Source organism: Moschus berezovskii, chromosome 21 (assembly GCF_049115385.1).
Source record: "Moschus berezovskii isolate FMDL1 chromosome 21, NW_MosBer_1.0, whole genome shotgun sequence".
NCBI classification, from domain to species: Eukaryota; Metazoa; Chordata; class Mammalia; order Artiodactyla; family Moschidae; genus Moschus; species Moschus berezovskii.
Window position 1 is genome coordinate 15303253 of NC_142480.1, and position 20385 is coordinate 15323637.

The following is a 20385-nucleotide window of genomic DNA, read 5'->3' on the forward strand; positions in this document are numbered from 1 at the left end:
CACAACAAGGCTGTGATCCATGAAGGGGATATGCAAAATACATCATTCAAAATGCCAGGCTGGATCAATCACAACCTGGAATCAACACTGCAGGGAGAAATATCAACAACCTCAGATACGCTGTAGATGATATCATTCTAATGCCAGAAAGTGAAAAGGATTTAAAGAGCCTCTTGATGAGGGTGAAAGAGGACAGTGTAAAAGCTGGCCTGAAACTCAACATTACAAAAACTAAGATAGCATCTGCCCATCTTATTTGCCCATCACTTTAAGGCAAATAGAAGGGCAAAAGTAGAAATAGTGACAAATTTTATTTTCTTGGGCTCCAAATTCACTGTGGATGGTGACTGCGGCCATAAAATTAAAAGACACTTGTTCTTTGGAAGGAAAGCTATGACAAACTTAGACAGCGTATTAAAAAGCAGAGTTATCACTTTGCCGACAAAGATTGATGTAGTCAAACGTAGTTTTTCCAGGAGTCATGTACACATGTGAGAGCTAGACCATCAACAAGGCTGAATGAAAAATAATTGATGCTTTTGAATTGTGGTGCTGGAGAAGACTCTTGAGAATCCCCCTGGATTGCAAGGAGATCAAACCAGACAATCCTAAAGGAAATCAACCCTTGAATACTCATTGGAAGGCCTACTGCTGAAGCTGAAGTTCCAATACTTTGGCTACCTGACAAGACAAGCTGACTCACTGGAAAAGACCCTGATGCTGGGAAAGATTGAAGGTAAAATGAGAAGGGGGAGACAGAGAATAAGAAGGTTAGATAGCATCACCAATTCAGTGGACATGAATTTGAGCAAACTCAGAGAGACAGTGGAGGGCAGAGGAGCCTGGTGTGCATGGGGTCCCTAAGAGCTGGACATGACTTGGTGACTGAACAACAACAAATCTTTGCATGTGTGTGTTGGAGGGTGGGGGGAACCTGATCCAAAAACAGTCCATTCCAGAACTAAGCCAAAGGATTCTACTTATCTAATATATTATCTACCTTCATATATAATATAAAAATAGGGACTTTATAATAAATAAGAGATCAGCAACAAGTGAATTTAGCAAATGTGTGCTTTCTTCCTGGACTATTTTCTGCTATTCTTTGACTTTAAAAAGGCCTATAGGCCTTGTTTCACGAAGAAATCAAACTCAAGAATATTAAATCTGTAGACAAGGGAACTGTTTAAAATCAATAAGAGCTAGTACGCCAATAAGCTAGTGATGGATATTATAAAGAAGAGATTTTACAAAGAAGTACAATTTTTGTACGTGGGCAGGTATATTTGTTAATAGGCCTAGTAAGAAATCAATGCTAAAAATTTTAAGAATAATTACTCTAGATTAGATGACTGTCAATTTACATTTATACTGGGTGTATTGGACTTTGATGAAAGAAAGTATTTCATTCTGTAGAAAAGTGTTTCTCAATAATTTTTCCTTCCCAATCTACATTAAGTATGAAAGCCCTGTAGTCAGTAGTAGTGACTTTCTTTGGCAATGATTCTTATGGCAGGATGTAAGCAGGTTGAGAATTACTGCTCTTAAACTAATAAAATGTGGAAATAGTAAATTCATTTAAAGATAATTCAGTCCATAACTGAGGGTATACTGAATTCCCTTTACATAGAGTTCAACATCTGAAGAGATAACCCTATGAGACAACATCAGGAATAGTAAATTCTAAATGTTGTAACATAAAAATGAACTTTCCTTCCCAATTGTGTTCCAGATTACTTACAGAACCTTGAAACTTTAAGAGTATATAATAAAGAATTTCACATCTTTGGAAGATAAAGGAAAAACTTTAGGTCTAAAAGATAAATGTATATATTTTAAATGTCTGGTAACTTCACCAGCCGACACAGCTGTTCCAAATTCATTTTGTAAATCTATTACATTATTCTACCCAGGTAATTACAATAAAGGAATTTCCAGTAAGAAAAAATTTCCAACTGCAAAATAAGCTGCTATTGAAGTTAAAAAATATGGGGAAGAAAATCTGGGATGAGACAAACCTTTCACAATGGACCCAAAAATTTGGTTTAATTCTATGTACTGCTGAAATAAAACACCTTTTCATATTAATGTTCAGAGAACACCATCTTTCCTTTAAATATGTAATCTCTACCTACATTATTAGAGGTTTTAGTTCACTTAAGTGAAAATAATTTAATTTTAAATATTTACTTCTAATGTCAATAGCTATGTATAAACATGGGCTTTCTAGGTGGCAACAGTGGTAAAGAACCCACCCGCCAATGTAGGAGATGTAAGAAATGCAGGATAGATCCCTAGGTAGGGAAGATGCCCTGCAGGAGGGCATGGCAACCCACTCCAGTATTCTCGCTTTGAGAATCCCATGGACTGAGGAGCCTGGTGGGCATAGGGTCGCAAAGAGTTGGGACACAACTGAAGTGACCTAGCAAACATACATATACATGGTATAGGATAAAATCAAAGGAAAATGAAATTAAACAGTCCAACAACAGCAAATGTTAAAAAGGATGTGAAACAACTGAAACTGTCATACATTGCTGATGGGAGCGTAAAACTGCAGAAGCATCTTAGAAAACTGTTTAGCAGTTATTTGGAAAGTTAGATGTCCATGTACCCAAGACCTAACAATTCTACTCTTAGGTTACTGTCTAAAGTAAAGAGGAACACCTGAAACTAACTCAACATTAAAAATCAACTATAGTCCAATATAAAGTAAAAAAAAAATAAATAAAATGAAATAAAATAAAGAGGGAAAGGATTCCCCAAAATCCTAGAATAGGGTCACAGACATTTGCAAAAATCAAGGTAGGATCACTCTTTTAAGATTGAGAGGTTATTGAGGTAATCTGGAAAAGTTTGTCGAAGTGCTATGCTCTCAGTGTAGAATGATCAGGATTCTAATTCTAGCACGATTGTGGTAAGGAAATTCCCAAGAGGGCTACAAAAGCTATGGCATGGAGTCCTAAACTCCCACAAGGTAATGGAATAACAAAATAAGAAGTGGTTGGGTAATGGCTGTGTGGAGTTTATCCACATCAGAGGAAATGAGTGCTGAGTTTTAAATGAAAGCAGTAATATCAGCTATTAGTTGATTGCCAAAGAGTTAATGATACAGAAAAGAGCTAAAGGACAAACAGTATTAGGATAAATTGTAGACAGGCAGAATAACAAGTGCAACTTTGAGACTAGGCTTTATATTAATTTAGTTGGGGTTGTGTTCTGTCTCTCCACCCACACCCCAAACTAAGGTTAAGCAAGGTACTATCTGTAAATTTTCCTGCTGTCTTTTAATTGTATTTCAATGTTTTAAAAACTGGTAATTAAATAATTTCAAAGTTTAAAAAAAAATATTAGAGCTTCAGACTAAAAATTATAGATTAAAATTCATTTAACACATCAAAAAATAAAATACATTATTCTCTTCCCCTGGGGAGTTGTCGACAGAGAAGAAGTCAAGGATTCTTGGCTGTAAACTCCACTTTCACTGTAGGAACTGATATTTGGAGAGGAAGATCGAGATGGGGAATCCACAGTCAAGTCAAGCTTCATGGCGGAATCTGGGCTTTCAAGATCAGAAGTACTGCCACTCAGTTTTGCTCTTTTCTTAGCTGCGCTATTACGAAGGGACCTAAGAGAGCTCTGCATCTAAGGAAAAAAAAAAAAAAAACTTTACAAAATAATTATATAAATAAAAGTTATCCTTAGATTTAAAACTCTAATAAATAACCAGAGCTAGCCACTCTTCAATCTAACACTAACAAGATGATGTTAACATATCTATATATAGCATAAATACAGACTTGGTACTCAGGTATTTATAAACAACCTCCTAGGCAAAAAGTTCCTTAAGAGGAAGGAGCTCAAGATATTATTCATCATGCTATTTTCAGCACTGGGTATAATGACTAATACATTGTAAAACTTCAGTTCGTAAAGTGAATGACTGAATCAGATGGTAGACAGCCCAGCTGAAGTCATCGTAGGTCAGCAGTGTGCTGATGTGGCTATTTAACAGTTCTATGAGAAGGTTAGTGAAAAAGTAATCAGCTTTCTAAATGTGAAGCTTACATTAAGCTTGCTAGTGTTCAGAGAATAACAGATCAGTGTATGTAACTTCTGAAGAAAAGTATTTACAAAAATGCAGAGTAGAAATCTTCATTACATACATATTAAGTTCGGGAACAGAACCTTGAACAAATTAAGGAACTCAGAAATATACATAAATTATGTTTTGCTTACATTTTGATTAAGTATGGCCACTTCTCTAGTAAGTCCTTGCAAGGTTGAATATTTAAAAATAGTAGTATCTGTTTATATGTACTAATTATAAAAAAGAAATTACCTCTTCAATTACCCACTAAAAGGATTATTTTTAAGTTATCATAAAAATACAAAAATATGTAGGATCAGATGAAATTTATGAGCTACGTAGGAAAGTGTCTTTTAAAACCATCACAATATTGTAATTATTCTCCAGTTAAATTAATTTAAAAAAAGTACCTCTTCTATAAGTTTCTTTTCTATAAATAAATTCCATTTCTAGTACCATTGGAATATAACCGGAAAAACAAAAACAAAAAGAAAAAAACACGGAAAAACTTAACAAGCAGTTAGAAGCTGGAATGAACAATTCATTAAGAAACAGTTTTGGTTCTTTATAAGTCAGTTTACACAGGCTTAATGTTAGCTTTTTAAATAAATTGCATTATTTTTTTTGAGTCAACTATTAGTACTGATGCCTCAGATCTTAGAGATGGGCTAAACTAACCATAGTAAGACCATCAAATATCATCATTGGGTGTTTCATATTTACATAATTAATGTAAAAAACACTTAAGCCTGACATCAGACAAATTGAAATGATAAAAAGGAAGCATCTGTGGAAACAGTTCTCTGAACCCAAAGTAATAGAGCAGCCACATTCCTTCTCTGGCATAATTAATATGCATAGTTATCATGCTGGCAATACATTTTCATAGTATAAATGGAGTTATCTAGGATTCAAAGATGAATATAAAATATGATCTCAATTCCATAAAGATAAACTTGTATGTATGCACAAGGGATATGCTCAAGAATGTTTACTGCAGCATTGTTTACAATAGCAAAAGATGAGGAATAAGCCAAAATCAATTACATGAATGTGCGTGTGCTAAATTTCTGCATTACAGTTATACGTGTATGCGTGTAAGTCACTTCAGTTGTGTATGACTCTTTGTGACCCTATGGACTGCAGCCCAGCAGGCTCCTCTCTCCATGAGATTCTCCAGGCAAAAATATTGGAATGGGTTGCCGCGCCCTATTCCAGGGGATCTTTCTGACCCAGGGATCGAACCTGCGTCTCTTATGTCTCCTGCACTGACAGGTGGGTTCTTTACCACTAGTGCCACCTGGGAAGCTCATACATTATATATACAATATATATATTGATACTATATACCATATATAATATATATTATATACACTGTAATGTACAGGAATACACTATAAATAAATGCATCAAAGCGAAGAGTTGACTCACTGGAAAAGACTCTGATGCTGGGAGGGACTGGGGGCAGGAGGAGAAGGGGACGACAGAGAATGAGATGGCTGGATGGCATCACCGACTCGATGGAGGTGAGTTTGAGTGAACTCCAGGAGTTGGTGATGGACAGGGAGGTCTGGCATGCTGTGATTCATGGGGTTGCAAAGAGTCGGACATGACTGAGTGACTGAACTGAACTGATCATAAAGAGTACAGAAATACATAAAACACAAATTAATGGTAATAGTGGTTGTCTCTGGTGAAGAGGAAAGAGAAACTGGATTGGGGAGGGAATAACGTTATGTTTCATTTATTTAAAAAGTAGGAAAAATATGACAAATTATTCATTTGGGGGGGCTTAGTGCATAGTTGTATTGCTGTATTATTTGTATTTTTGATTTTAAAAGGAATAATATATGTACAGAAGAAATATTGGAAGGAAAGACATTAGTGTGTTAATGATAAACTATTCGGGGTAGTGTAATTTAGTGATAAATTTTCTAATACTTCACTATAGTTTCCATGTTTTCTACTGCAAACACATAAAATATTTTTACAAGTTAGACAAAATGTTATGGGATTCAAAGTACTTGATTTTTCCTTAAATGACAACTATTATAAACAACTACAAGCAAACACATGAAATATTTTTACAAGTTAGACAAAATGTTATGGGATTCAAAGTACTTGATTTTTCCTTAAATGACAACTATTATAAACAACTACAAGCATTTAGAAATTATTGAAACTATTTGGTTCTAACCTCTTCTTGATCCAAATCTTTATCCCTGATATTTAATTCTGAAAGATCAACTGTAAGATTATCTTTTTCACTCTTCCAAATGTCATCAGGCTCTTTCTTTTTGGGTCCCACTGTGCTTAGATCAGCTTTATCAGGCAAAAGGCTGACTCCCCGTGGTATGGGAGGTACAGGTTTGGTCCCATTTAAGCCTCGTCGGGAAGATGGTGATCTCACCAAAGCAGGAGTAAGTTGAACTTGTGGAGATTTCTCTTGAGAATTTTCTCCTGCATGGAAAAGATACATTACTTCTTTTCTTTTTTCAACTTCAAGTTGGAAAACAAGCTAGCATTAAAATCAAAAGTGTTTAGGATTAGTTGTTTTTAAATTCAAAAGCAAACTATATTATATTAGAAATAAAGATTGCCACTTGAGATTAAAAAAAAATTGTTCCCAAACAAATATAACAAAAATGGACCACCTAGAATCCTTTCACACAAAATACAAATACTATATACTAAGTGACTTTGTTTTTTTGGCCATGCTGCTCAGCTTGTAGGATCTTAGGTCCCCAAACAGGGACTGAATCCAGGCTCTCAGCAGTGAAAGCTCACAGTTCTAATCACAAGACTGTCAGGGAACTTACTGAAATGTCTATCTTCATACATATCACCATGATTAATATTCCATAATATCCTAGAAACATTAATGATCTGGCTTGATTTAAGCAACATTTGATGTAAGCACACTTGAATTACTACTATGTGCAAAGCTGTAATACTGGGCACTAAGGAGAACAAGTTAAACAATATTTCAGCTTTCAATACAGTATCTGATTTTGGAAGAAAGACAGATACAGAAAACCAGAAGAAAATGAAGGCTCAATGCTAAAAGAAAGTAATAAAATCAGCTGACTATGCAATAAACTGATGTTATGGTTATAAACTGGAACATTTGTGCTGTAGGGTAGTTGAAAGGTAAAATATTTGACCTTAAGTGCTGGAGTTAGGGAAGCATTGGGACATGGAACCTTTCACAGACTTTCTGAAACTGAATCCATCTTGAATAAACATACATGCTAATATTATGATTTTGGCCTGGGCTATTGTTAAGGATATTTCAGTTGATAACAAACAGTAGTGTGTGTGTGTGTGTGCGCGCGCTCAGTCGCTCAGTCATGTTTGACACTTTGTAACACCATGGACTGTGAAGAAAGCTGATTGCAGAAGAATCAATGCTTTTGAACTGTGGTGTTGGAGAAGACTCTTGAGAGTCCCTTATACTGCAAGGAGATCCAACCAGTCCATTCTAAAGGAGATCAGTCCTGGGTGTTCATTGGAGGGACTGATGCTGAAGCTGAAACTCCATTACTTTGGCCACCTCATGCGGCGAGTTGACTCACTGGAAAAGACTCTGATGCTGGGAAAGGTTGGGGGCGGGAGGAGAAGGGGACGACAGAGAATGAGATGGCTGGATGGCATCACCGACTCTGTGGACATGAGTTTGAGTGTACTCCGGGAGTTGGTGAGGGACAGGGAGGCCTGGCGTGCTGTGATGCATGGGGTCGCGGAGAGTTGGACACGACTGAGCGACTGAACTGAACTGAACTGAACACCATGGACTGTAGCCTGTCAGGCTCCTCTGTCCATGGAATTTTCTAGGCAACAATACTGGAGTGGGTTGCCATTTTTCTACTCCAGGAGATCTTCCTGAATATGCATCTCTTGTGTCTCCTGCATTTACAGGCAGTCTTTACCACTGTGCCACCTGGGAAGCCCAACAAACAGTAGAAAACCCATCAAAATAATTTTGATAGTAACATTCAATAAATGCTGAATAAATCCTAGACACTGAGGTATACATGTGAATGATATTTATATTTGTAAAGCTAAACCGTTAGTAGGCTCTCAGATTGCTCATATGCATGTCCATTATAAAGCACTATTATTTATTTAGTTATACAAAAGGATTCTGAAGTGGCAATACAAAAAAAAAAAAATGACAATTTTAACTGAATTTTATATTACACATTTGATCTATTGAACATTCCATTAATATTTTGCTAAATATATACTAATTCACAGAAATAAAATGCAATTTACTTTTAAAGATCTGACAACCCTCACTTCAAATAATTATTCAAACATACAAATATTTGAACAAAGTATTAATTTTTACCATCACATATACCTGTAGGATCAGACGATTTTTGGCTGACAAGCTTTTTCTGTGGACTTGGCTTTGGAAGCCCTTCAAAGCTTTTAAGAGGCCAGGAACTTGAGAAATTAACGGAATTATCTTGAGACTTCTTTGGAGACACAGTAAAAGATGTGTGCTTTGGACTAGTTCGAGGTGATGAGAGAGGATAGGATGGAAGAAGGACAGCTCCTGAACTTGAATTTGGACCAGAATATGATGAAGAACGCTCTGTGTGACTACCAAATGTTTGCTGTGTCTTACTACTGAAACATAGGCTAGCACAAACTGTAATAAGACAAAAGAGAATATTATTTATTTATACACATCATCTTAAGAGTTGTAAGTTTTTTGCTTTTCACATATAGGTTTTTAATCCTACCTGGCATCCATACTTTTGCAGGTAAAAACCTAATTTAACTTTCTTCTATAGAGACAGTGTAATTCTCCCAGTGCCACTTTTTGAGCCAACCATTCTTTCCCTTTCATCTATAAATCTCCCATATGTATATTTGAGTCTATTCTGAGGTGCATCTTATGGGTTCCATTAACCTTTTTTTCTATTTCTACAGTAGTACCACAATGTTTTATTTATCCTCACACTGATAAGTCTCCTTCCATTTTTTTTTCCAGTTTTGAGAGATGGCTGACATATACTGTATAAGTTTAAGGCATACACCATGATGGTTTGTTATATATACAGGTTGTTTAGTCCATAAGTCATCTCCGACTCTTTGCAACCCATGGGCTGCAGTGTGCCAGGCTTTTCTGTCCTTCACAGTCTCTTGGGAGTTTGGTCAAACTCATGTCCATTGAGTTGATGATGCCATCCAACCATGTCATCCTCTGTCACTCCCTTCTCTTCCTGCCCTCAATCTTTCCCAGCATCAGGATGTTTTCCAATGAATTAGCTCTTTGAATTAGGTGGCCAAAGTACTGAAGCTTCAGCTTCAGCATATATAGTGAAATGTATATGTACGGTGAAATGATTAACAAGATAGGTTCAGCTAACATCTTCTGACATAGAAAAAATAAAAAGAAAAGAAAAAAGAACTTTCTCCTTGTGATGAGAACTCTTAGAATTTATTCTTATAGCAACTTTTCTATATGCCACACAGCAGTGTTAACTATAGTCATCATATTGTCTCCTTCCATTTTGATCCTCTTTAGAATTATCTAGGTCATCCTTGGTCCTCTGTTCTTTCATATGAATTTTGGGGTTAGCTTGCCATGCTCCATTAAAGATCCTGTTGAGATTTTGATAGAAATGAAATTGAGTTTCCTTGTTTAAAAATATAGGATCACAAAAAAAATGCATGATCTCTTTTAATTTATTCAGGCCTTCTTTTATGTCTCCCAAAAAAGTATTTTAGTTTTCATAAGGAATGTCTTTCGTTGGCCTCCACATACTTACAAATTTTGCTGATACTGTAATTTCTTTCTTAAAAATAATTTCGTGAATATTACTGGTATCTGGGAACTTTACTCACCTTTCCATTTGGATTTTATATCTAGCAACCTTGCTAAATCATTTATTATTTTAATATCCTTCTGGATTTTTTATATAGATAATCCAAAAATGGTAATAATGTTAATGATGAAAACTAGGATGGCAATGATGAGAACTAATCTTTATTGAGCTAATATTCATGTGTCAGGGGGTTTTCCAAGTATTTCCTATGCATTAACTAATTTAATCGTCACAACAATTCTGTGGGGTAGGTACCATTCCTATTTCATGTATTAAAAAGAAGGGCAGAGTAAATTGCTAAAAATCACATACTAAGGAAACTATTGAACTCAGGCTCTCTGGCTCCAATCCTGTGCTCTAAACCACTATATTACACCATGTTTTATCTGCTTAGAAAGCTACACCTTCCAAGACTGAACCAGAAAAAAAAAAGAAAATATGAACAGATCAATTACTGGTAATGAAATAGAATCAGTAATTTTAAAACTCCCAACAAACAAAAGTCCAGGAGCAGATAACTTTCACAGGTGAATTTTACCAATTACCTATCCTTCTCAAACTATTAAAAAAAATTACAGAGGAAGGAATACTTCCATATTCATTGTATGAGGACCACAGCACTCTGATATCATATCCAGAGGAAAACATCACACAAAAAAGAAAACTGCAGGCCAATATCACAGATGAACGTAGATGTAAAAATCCTCAACAAAACATTAGCAAACCAAGTCCAACAGTATATTAAAAGGTTCCTATACCGCGATCAAGTGCATTTATGCCAGAGATGCAAGATTTTTCAGTATCTATAAATCAATGTGATATATACCACATTAATAAATTGAAGAATAAAAATCATATGATCATATCAACAGATGCAGAAAAAGCTCTCAATAAAACTCAACATTCACGTATAATAAAACCTCTCCAGAAAGCAGTCACAGGGGAAACACACCTGAACCTAATGAAGGCCATGTATAACACACATACAGCTAACATCACACTCAATGGTGAAAAGTTGAAAACATTTCCTCTAAGATTAGGAACAAAACACAGATACATACTCTCACAACTTTTATTCAACATAGTATTTGAAGTCTTAGCCACAGCAATCAAAGAAGGAAAAGAAATAAAAAGAATCCAAATTGGAATGGAAGAAGGAAAACTGTCACTGTTTGCAGATGACATGATACTACATATAGAAAATCCTAGAAACACTACCAGAAAACTACTAGTAATCATCAATGAATTCAGTAAAGTTGCAGGATACAAAATATACAGAAATCTGCTGTAATTCTATACAATAACAACAAACTATCAGGGAGCTCCCTGGCAGTTCAGTGATTAGGACTCTGTGCTTTCACTGTCAAGGGTCTGGGTTCAATCCCCAGTTGGGGAACTAAGATTACACAAATTGTGAGGCACAGTCAAAAATTAAACAAAACTATCAGAAAGAGAGAAAAAAAAGGCAAGAATCCCACTTACTATCGCAACAAAGAGGAAAAAATACCTAGAAATAAACTTACCTAAGGAGGCAAAAGACCCATACTTGTAAAATGATCAGACACTGATGAAAGAAATTAAAGAGGACACAAATAGATGGAAAGATATACTGTGTTCTTAGATCGGAAGAATTAAGATTGTTAAAATGACCACACTACCCAAGGTAATCTAAAGATTCAGGGCAATCCCTATCAACAGACCGATGGCATTTTTCACAGAACCACAATAAAAATTTTTTTAATTTGTATGGAAACAGAGAAGACCCCAAATAACCAAATCATTCTTGAGAGAGAAGAACAGAGCTGGGGGAATCGTAGTGCTAAGAAAACCGGACAGTTACATGTAAAAGAATGAGATTAGAACATTTCTCTAACACCACATACAAAATATGAACTCAAAATGGATGGAAGACCTAAATGTAAGACCATACACTATAAAATTCCTAATAGAAAACATACACAAAATATACTCTGACATAAATCACAACCATATTTTATGTCCTAAAATATAGGAAATAAAATCAAAAATAAACAAATGAGACTCCAAGCTTTTATACAGCAAAGTGAAACACCAACAATGAAAAACCATGCTGTGTGCTAAGTCGCTTCAGTCCTGCCCAGCTCTTTGCGACGCTATGGACTGTGGCCCTCCAGGCTCTTCTGTCCATAGGGTTCTCCAGGCAAGCATCCTGGAGTGGGTTAACATTTCCTCCTCCAGGGGCTCTACCTGACCCAGGGATTGAACCCTCATATCCTGCACCTCCTGCAAGGGCAGATGCACTCTTTACCACTGAGCCTCCTCAGAAGCCTCTGCTAACATCAAGAAAATGCACATCAAAACCACAAGGACATGAAACCCCACATATGTCAGAATGGCTATCATCAAAAAGTACACAAATAACAAAAGTTGGCAGGGATGTGAAGAAAAAGGTACCCTCAGACAATGTTGGTGGGAATGTCAATTGGTGCAGCCACTGAGGAAAACAGTACAAAGGTCTCTCAAAAAACTACAAACAGAACCATAATATGACCCAGCAATTCCATTCCTGGGTATATATTGGGAAAAAAAAAAAAACAACACAACACTAATCCAAAAGGATACATGCACCCCAATGTCCATAGTAGCGTAATTCACAATAGCCAAGGTAGAGAAGCAACCTAAGTGTCCCTCAACAGATGAATTGTTAAAGAAGAGGTGGTGTATATTAACAGTGGAATATTAGTCATAAGACAGAATAAAAGTTTGCCATTTAGTGCAACATGGATGGACTTGGGAGGCTATATTATGTTAACTGAAGTAAGTCAGACAGAAAAATAAATACTATTTGCTATTACCCCCTTCATGGACCACAGCCTTGTTGTGGCAAAGGGGCGTGTGTAACTCAATGAAGCTATGAGCTATGCTGTGCAAAGCCACCCAAGACGGAATGGTCATAGTGAAGAGTTCTGACAAAACGTGGTTCGCTGGAGGAAAGAATGGCAACCCACTCCAGTCCCCATGAACAACATGAAAAGGCAAAAAGATATGACACTGGACGATGAGCCCTCTAGGTTGGAAGGTATCCAATAATGCTACTAAGAAAGAACAAACAGGGAACTACTAATAGCTCCAGAAGAAAGAAGCAGATGTACTGAAGCAGAAATGACAGAGACATCACTTTGCTGACAAAGGTCCATATAGTCAAAAGTACAGTCATGTACAGATGTGACAGCTGGACGATCAAGAAGGCTGAGCACCAAAGAACTGAGGCTTTTGAATTTTGGTGCTGGAGAAGACTTTTGAGAATCCCTTTGACTGCAAGGAGATCAAACGAGTTAATCCTAAAGGAAATCAATTCTAAATATTAATTGGAAAGACTGTTGCTGAAGCTGAAGCTCCAATACTTTGGCCACGTGATGGGTAAAGCCGACTCACTGAAAAGACTCTGATGCTGGGAAAGATTGAAGGCAAAAGGAGAAGGGGTAGCAGAGGATGAGATGGTTAGATAGCATCACTGACTCGATGGACATGAATCTAAGCAAACTCCGTGAGATAGTGAAGGACAGGGGAGCCTGGCATGCTGCAGTCCATGAGGTTGCAGAGTCAGACACTCAGCGATTGAAAAGCAACATGAATGCTTTATGAATCTAAAAAATACAACAAACTAGTGAAGATTGTAAAAAAAAAAAAATCAGACTCACAGATACAGAGAACAAACTAATGATTACAAGTAGGGAGAGGGGTGGGGGGAGGGACAATACAGAGAAGGAGAGTAAGAGATAGGATATAAAATAAGAGATAAGATATAAAACTATTATATGTAAAATAAGCTACAAGGATATATTTTACAATACAAAGAATATAGCCAATATTTTATAATAACTATAAAGGGGATATAACTTTAAAAATTGTGAATCACTACATTGTACACTTGTACCTTAAATAATATTGTAAATCAACTACACTTCAACTTTAAAAAAGGCAATCTGTAATTTTTTTAGAGGTTCCCTCCGATTTTCTTTACATCTTTTTGAAGAGTTTCCAAGACAACAGACCTAGCTTATTACATAACAAATAAAACATTTTTCTGAAGACATAAATGACTATGTATGTGTTAGTCACTCAGTCTTGTCTAATTTTTGTGACCCCATGAACTGTAGTCCCCAGGTTCCTCTGGCCACGGAATTCTCTAGGAAAGAATACTGAAGTAGATTGCCACTTCCTTCTCCAGGGGATCTTTCCCACCCCAGGACTGAACCTGGGTTTCCTGCATTGCAAGGAGTTTCTTTACCATCTGAGCTACAAGGGAAGTCTTGTATGTATGGCTTATATCATTTGACTATGTATGTCTTTTTTAATTCATATCTAACATGCTTAGGACCTCTACCTCTATCTAAACCTTATAGGAGACTTTCAGTTCAGTTCAGTTCAGTCGCTCAGTCGTGTCCGACTCTTTGCGACCCCATGAATCACAGCACACCAGGCCTCCCTGTCCATCACCAACTCCCGGAGTTCACTCAAACTCACGTCCATCAAGTTGGTGATGCCATCCAGCCATCTCATTCTCTGTCGTCCCCGTCTCCTCCTGCCCCCAATATTTCCTAGCATCAGAGTCTTTTCCTGTGAGTCAATTCTTCGCACGAGGTGGCCAAAGTATTGGAGTTTCAGCTTTAGCATCAGTCCTTCCAATGAACACCCAGGACTGATTTCCTTGGTCACAAATTCACATATACAACCTACCAGTAAGTTAAATCTTGACTTTAGAAAAACATAATATTCCTTTAGTAACTGCTCTAATAGGTATTCTGAGAGGTTACGAAACCAAAGACACTCTGAAGATCTGATTAAACACTGACAGTGGAAGTTGTCTCCCAAAGTAACGTGAATATTCAGGGATATCTGGAAACAGAAGAGACAAAGCAACACAGAGAAGCCTCTCTATTTCTACTAATCAGCAGTCTCAAAGGTATCTTGTCCAGATGTGGGGAAAGAAATCTCTATCATTAAGAAAGATAAACTAAAAAAGAGAGATAAACTATCTTAATGTGAATAACACCATAAAGAAAAACTTTATGTAGTCATGTGGCCCTTTGGAGTGGGTGGAAGAAAGGGTGACTAAAGTGAAAGTGCTATATTAACTCTATCTTCTTTACTAATTTCAAATAATCATTGTTTTTTCATCAATAAATAAAGACAGACGTACATTCCGATCACTCAGAAAATTTTAGTAAGGGATATACAACAACAAAGTATCTCCAAAATTTCTGATTTTATCCTACTTCTATGTAATAATTGATATAGCTATTAACTAGCATAGAAATGGAAGACATGCTTTCAAATCCAAAACTCATATGTCTGACAGCCAGCCTCAAACTCTCCATCTCGTTCTATCTTATGAATATGTAAGACATCTAAAATGATAGCTAGTTAAGCAATCATGGGTCCTAATAGGAGACATAATAAATTCTAAATAGCTTTAAAATTTAAAACTGTTATGGATGCATATATATGGAATTTAGAAAGATGGTAACGATAATCCTATATGTGAGACAGCAAAAGAGACACAGATGTATAGAACAGTCTTTGGGACTCTGTGGGAGAAGGCGAGGGTAGGATGATCTGAGAGAATGGCATTGAAATATGTATATTATCATATGTGAAACAGATCGCCAGTCCAGGTTTGATGCATGAGAGAGGGTACTCAGGGCTGGTGCACTGGGAGGACCCTGAGGGATGGGATGGTGAGGGAAGTGGGAGGGGGGTTCAGGATGGGGAACACATGTACACCCATGGCTGCTTCATGTCAATGTATGGCAAAAACCACTACAATATTGTAAAGTAAATAGCCTCCAATTAAAAAAAAAAAAACCCGTTATGGAAAATGGCTATCTTCTGCTACCACAGTACTCCTTATGGGAGTACTTCTTATGTTCATCTCTACGATGAGTTTCTAAAGTCTCTAATTAGCCATATTTATATCAAGAGTACTAAACCTAACATTTCAGTTTAACAGTTATGAAAAATTTGATTAAATTATTATTAAAAATAAAATATCCCTTTCTGTAGTAAGTATAATTATACAAAATAAAAAAGATTTGGAAACCCCACAAAATATTTATAAATCATTTGTATTCAAATAAAGTTGGAATTTAAACCTTTATCTTGATGACTGTTAGTTGTCCCCAGGTACTGCAAGTCAGAATCCACACTGCCAGTTTTACCACATATCTGTGAAAATCCAAGTTGTCCACATTTTCCAGAGAGATTTGTCTGATGAGTCCCACTAGTGCCTTTGGAAGGAGAAGAAAAACATAAAATCAAAAGTTTACTTCATGAACACAACTAATTTCACAAATGTTGGTGTCCTTTGTGTGGGAATAAATACAAGAGTATATGTACATTAAGCCAGGCAGGCAAGAAATATTTGCCTGCAATTAGATTTGATGTTGGCAGATCTGATTAGTGACAGGGGTTAAAAGGACAGAAGACAGACTGGTCAGGTATAGAGAAAAGAAAAATATGTTGAAAAATATATACAAAGGCAGTTTCTTCCTATATGTTCCCCTCTCTCACCATGGAAGGCGTCTCTAGACCTCGATTTCCTTCTTCCCAGGATTTGTAGTAAATTTACACTCTATTCAAAAAGGTCTACTGTGGGACTCTTTTTCTTTCTTTCCTAACATGTAACACACATTTATGTACTTTCCAAGCTTACCCAGGCATATTTTCCAGATCCCTTCCCTCTCACCTATGACTTGTTAAGGTTATTCCTGGGCAGGGGAATAAGTCTGAGGAAAAAAGGTGATATTGACCTCTCTGATGTTTAGTTAGTTCTCTATAAAATTTCTTGTATGTAGTTCTAAAATTCTGATTTTTATAATTCTATGATTTCAAGCCCCTTTATCCAGCATGAACTGGATGTCTGCTAAGTTAATTCTTAACTCTATACTCTGGTTATGTGAGAGTTGGACTATAAAAAAGTTAAGCACCGAAGAATTGATGCTTTTGAACTGTGGTGTTGGAGAAGACTCTTGAGAGTCCTGTGGACTGCAAGAAGATCAAACCAGTCAATCCTAAAGGAAATCAGTCCCGAATATTCATTGGAAGGACTGATGTGAAGCTGAAACTTTGGCTACCTGATGCGAATAACTGACTCATTTGAAAAGACCCTGATGCTGGGAAAGACTGAAGGCAGGAGGAGAAGGGGATGGCAGAGGATGAGATGGTTGGATGGCATCACTGATTCAATGGACATGAATTTGAGCAAGCTCTGGGAGCTGGTGATGGACAGGGAAACCTGGAGTGCTGCAGTTCATGCTGTCACAAAGAGTTGGACACGACTGTGCGACTGAACTGAATTAAATACTCTGGTTATACTTTCTCCCTAAATCTTGCCTCACTACCAACCATAAACCCTCCCACAAACCCTTCTCTTTAAAATTCAGCTCAAGTTCAACCTCTTTCTTGGAGTTATCATAAACCAATTCAATACCTATGATCTCTTCCTTTCTTGAATCGCTATAGTTACTTATAACTTATATCATTCAACCTAACATTAAGTTACATGCTGTCTTATTCTCTATTTAAAATCTGTACAGTTAGGTAAGAAATTCTAGATAATACAAAAAAACACAGGCTTTATAAAAATCCCAAGCAATGCTTCAAACATAACTGGATATATTCTTGCATTTCTTCTCTATCAAACAAACATTTAACTACACAATCATTGTAAGACCTCATTTTTATAAGAAAATATTATGGAATTTTATTGCATAAAGATCTACAAATTTTCCTAGGGTAACAATGTTTTCTAAATATTGTGTCATAGCCAATAAATTTCAATAACTGGTATCACTTGGATCTTAAGTAAAAGACAAACTCAATCTTTATCTCATATCCACTTTCCACTCCTAAATGATTTCCTTTTGTCAACACATTACCATTTTTCTAATTACCTGGGTGCTAAATCTAGAAATCTTTCTCTATTCCCCTTTTTTCTATTTTATGTCATCATCATATTTTTCTGATTATTCATTTCTATTCAATCTGGAAACAACCTTGTCACCCTAGTTGCTTTGTTCTTTAATGAAACAAGTCTCCATTAGCTCCCTATAGCTTACAAGTCCTAGCTCAAATTTTTGAATCTAGCACACAAGGGTTCCCCTCATTCCAATTTCTCTTTGACCATCTAAAATTAATCTTGCCTTTACACTGCTGTCAGAAATCTCAAGCCCATTCCTAACGTGAGCCTTTGCTCTCCTCATACCTCCCCTTAACATATGGAATCATACATATATCCCAAAAAGATGCAGCTCAAGTATTATCTCCTCCTTAATGATTTTTATAACTGATAAGGCCCATGACAGTGACAATGTCCTCAGAATAACATAATATTTACTTTCTATAACACTTACTTTAGGCAACTGAACATTTTCCCAGTTGCTCTGGCCAAAAAAACCTTAGAGCTCTTTCAACTTCTCTCTCACACTCCTACACAACCCATCAGCAAATCACAGTAACTGTACCTTTGACTTATACTCAGAATCCAATCACTTTTCACTATAATCACTGCTGCACTGGTCAAAACCTCCACTGACTCCAGCCTGGATCACAACAGACTCCAAGTTTTTTCCCTCTCCTGCATTAATCTATTTCAAATGTAACATCCCCCAAGTCCGGAAAGCAAGCCAACTGATGTTACTTCTTTCCTCAAAATATTCTTCAATATTTTGAAGTCCATTCAACAGTTTATTAGTCCTTAAATAGGAACCCATATTATTCTCTTCAATTTAATTTTCTACTTCTTTTCCCCTTACTCGTTTCATTCCAGATTTACTAGCTTCTTCGATCTTTCTCAAATATGTCCTGTACTCTGCACTAACTGTTCCCTCTTCTTGGAATCATTTGCTGTTCCCTCATGGTATCTATGTGGTTTGCTCCAAATATTTCCGTCTCAATATGGCCTTCTTTCATCACACTATTTAAAATAGGCCCTCCTCTATATTCCTCTTCTTTGCTTATTTTTTTCCATAGCATTTACCATATTTAATTTACTCTGTTTTTCATTTATTTAATGTTTGCTTTGCCCCAACTTGGAGAAGGAAATGGCAACCCACTCCAGTATCCGTGCCTGGAAAATCTCAAGGACAGAGGAGCCTTGTGGGCTGCAGTCCATGGGGTCACAAAGAGTCGGGCACGACTGAGCAACTAACACTTACTTACTTACTTGCCCCAACTAGAATGTAAGATCAATTAGGAGGAAAGTTTTCCCTATTTTGTTGACTGCTATATTCCTAGGCTTCCAGTGGTAAAGAATCCGCCTGCCAAGCAGGAGACAGAGGTTCAATCCCTGGGTTGGGAAGATCCCCTGGAGAAGGAAATGGCAAACAATTCTAGTATTCTTGCCTAGGAAATCCTGTGGACAGAGGAGTCTGGCTGGCTACAGTCCATGGACAACAACAAATATGCCCAGTACTTAGAAAAGTATCTGCACATACTTAGAAACATATCTGTACACAGGATATACTCAGTAAACATGGGTAGCTGATGAAGCAAATACTGCCTTACATTAATACCCAAAGGATTTCAGTGAGAAACCCTCCCAGGATCTTATGAGACAATTGTGTCGAACTGTCCATTCTTATCAGGTCTTTTACAAATATTATTGAATTTGAATTGTCTACGAGTTCTAAGAGGTTCTGAATGAACTATGAAGATTAGAAAAATCTTTAACTTAGTTCAACATGTTCATTACCTGCAACTTTCACTTACCAGCAGCACATATAGGAAGAGAATCTGGGTTAAATTCCCGACTATTGTGAAATAAGGTTCTTGACGCTCTTTTTCTGCTAAAACATAAATCATCGTTGACTGGCATTCCTTGAGATGGCTTTAATTTTGGAGATGGAATGAAATCATATGCTGAAAACTATAAAAGCAGAATAACAAATTAGCAAATGTAGTTGCCTACTTGGTAATGAATATGATGGAACAATTTAGACCTAATTATGAAATTCAGATTAAAAGAAAAAATTAATTAATGTATCAAATATACAATGATACAAATAAACATCCACATATAGTACGGTACACTAGCAGTATTTTTTCATGCCATGATATAAATGCTAATTTTTTTTTTCCTTTCTTAAACCTTACCTCAAACGTTTTTTATACCTTACCTTCCTAGAGTACACAACTGGTAGCTAGGAAGGAAAGAAGGCAAATGACAAAGAGTGAAATGATGACTTGAATAAAGGAAAGAACATTCTGATTCAGCAGCAAGGCCTGTCACACTATGCCGTCTTTGAGAAGTGGACAATAAATGCCAGTTGAAGTTAACTGAACCAGCAAGCATCCCACTTTACTCTTCTTACTGAGGCAAATTTACTATCCATAATCTGCAGCCCAAATGTAAATGTAATCTGTATCATGGTTCCCTTAGGAGATTTTTATGAGGTCTTTTAGTTAAAACCAAAA

General features: G+C 36.5%; 1 protein-coding gene across 2 annotated transcripts in view; it reads right to left on the reverse strand.

Moving 5' to 3' along the window:
* Nucleotides 1-20385, reverse strand: part of TOGARAM1 (TOG array regulator of axonemal microtubules 1) — a 78137-nt gene that overhangs the window by 44039 nt on the left and 13713 nt on the right. The window contains exons 2-6 of one of the 2 annotated variants that reach the window (XM_055418302.2): nucleotides 19681-19837; nucleotides 16065-16199; nucleotides 8442-8747; nucleotides 6288-6550; nucleotides 3413-3645 (exon numbers count right to left, since the gene is read on the reverse strand). In XM_055418302.2, coding sequence (XP_055274277.2) covers nucleotides 3413-3645; nucleotides 6288-6550; nucleotides 8442-8747; nucleotides 16065-16199; nucleotides 19681-19837 — 1094 coding nt within the window. The remainder of the gene's footprint in view (nucleotides 1-3412; nucleotides 3646-6287; nucleotides 6551-8441; nucleotides 8748-16064; nucleotides 16200-19680; nucleotides 19838-20385) is intronic. The other variant, XM_055418303.2, reaches the window with a different exon arrangement.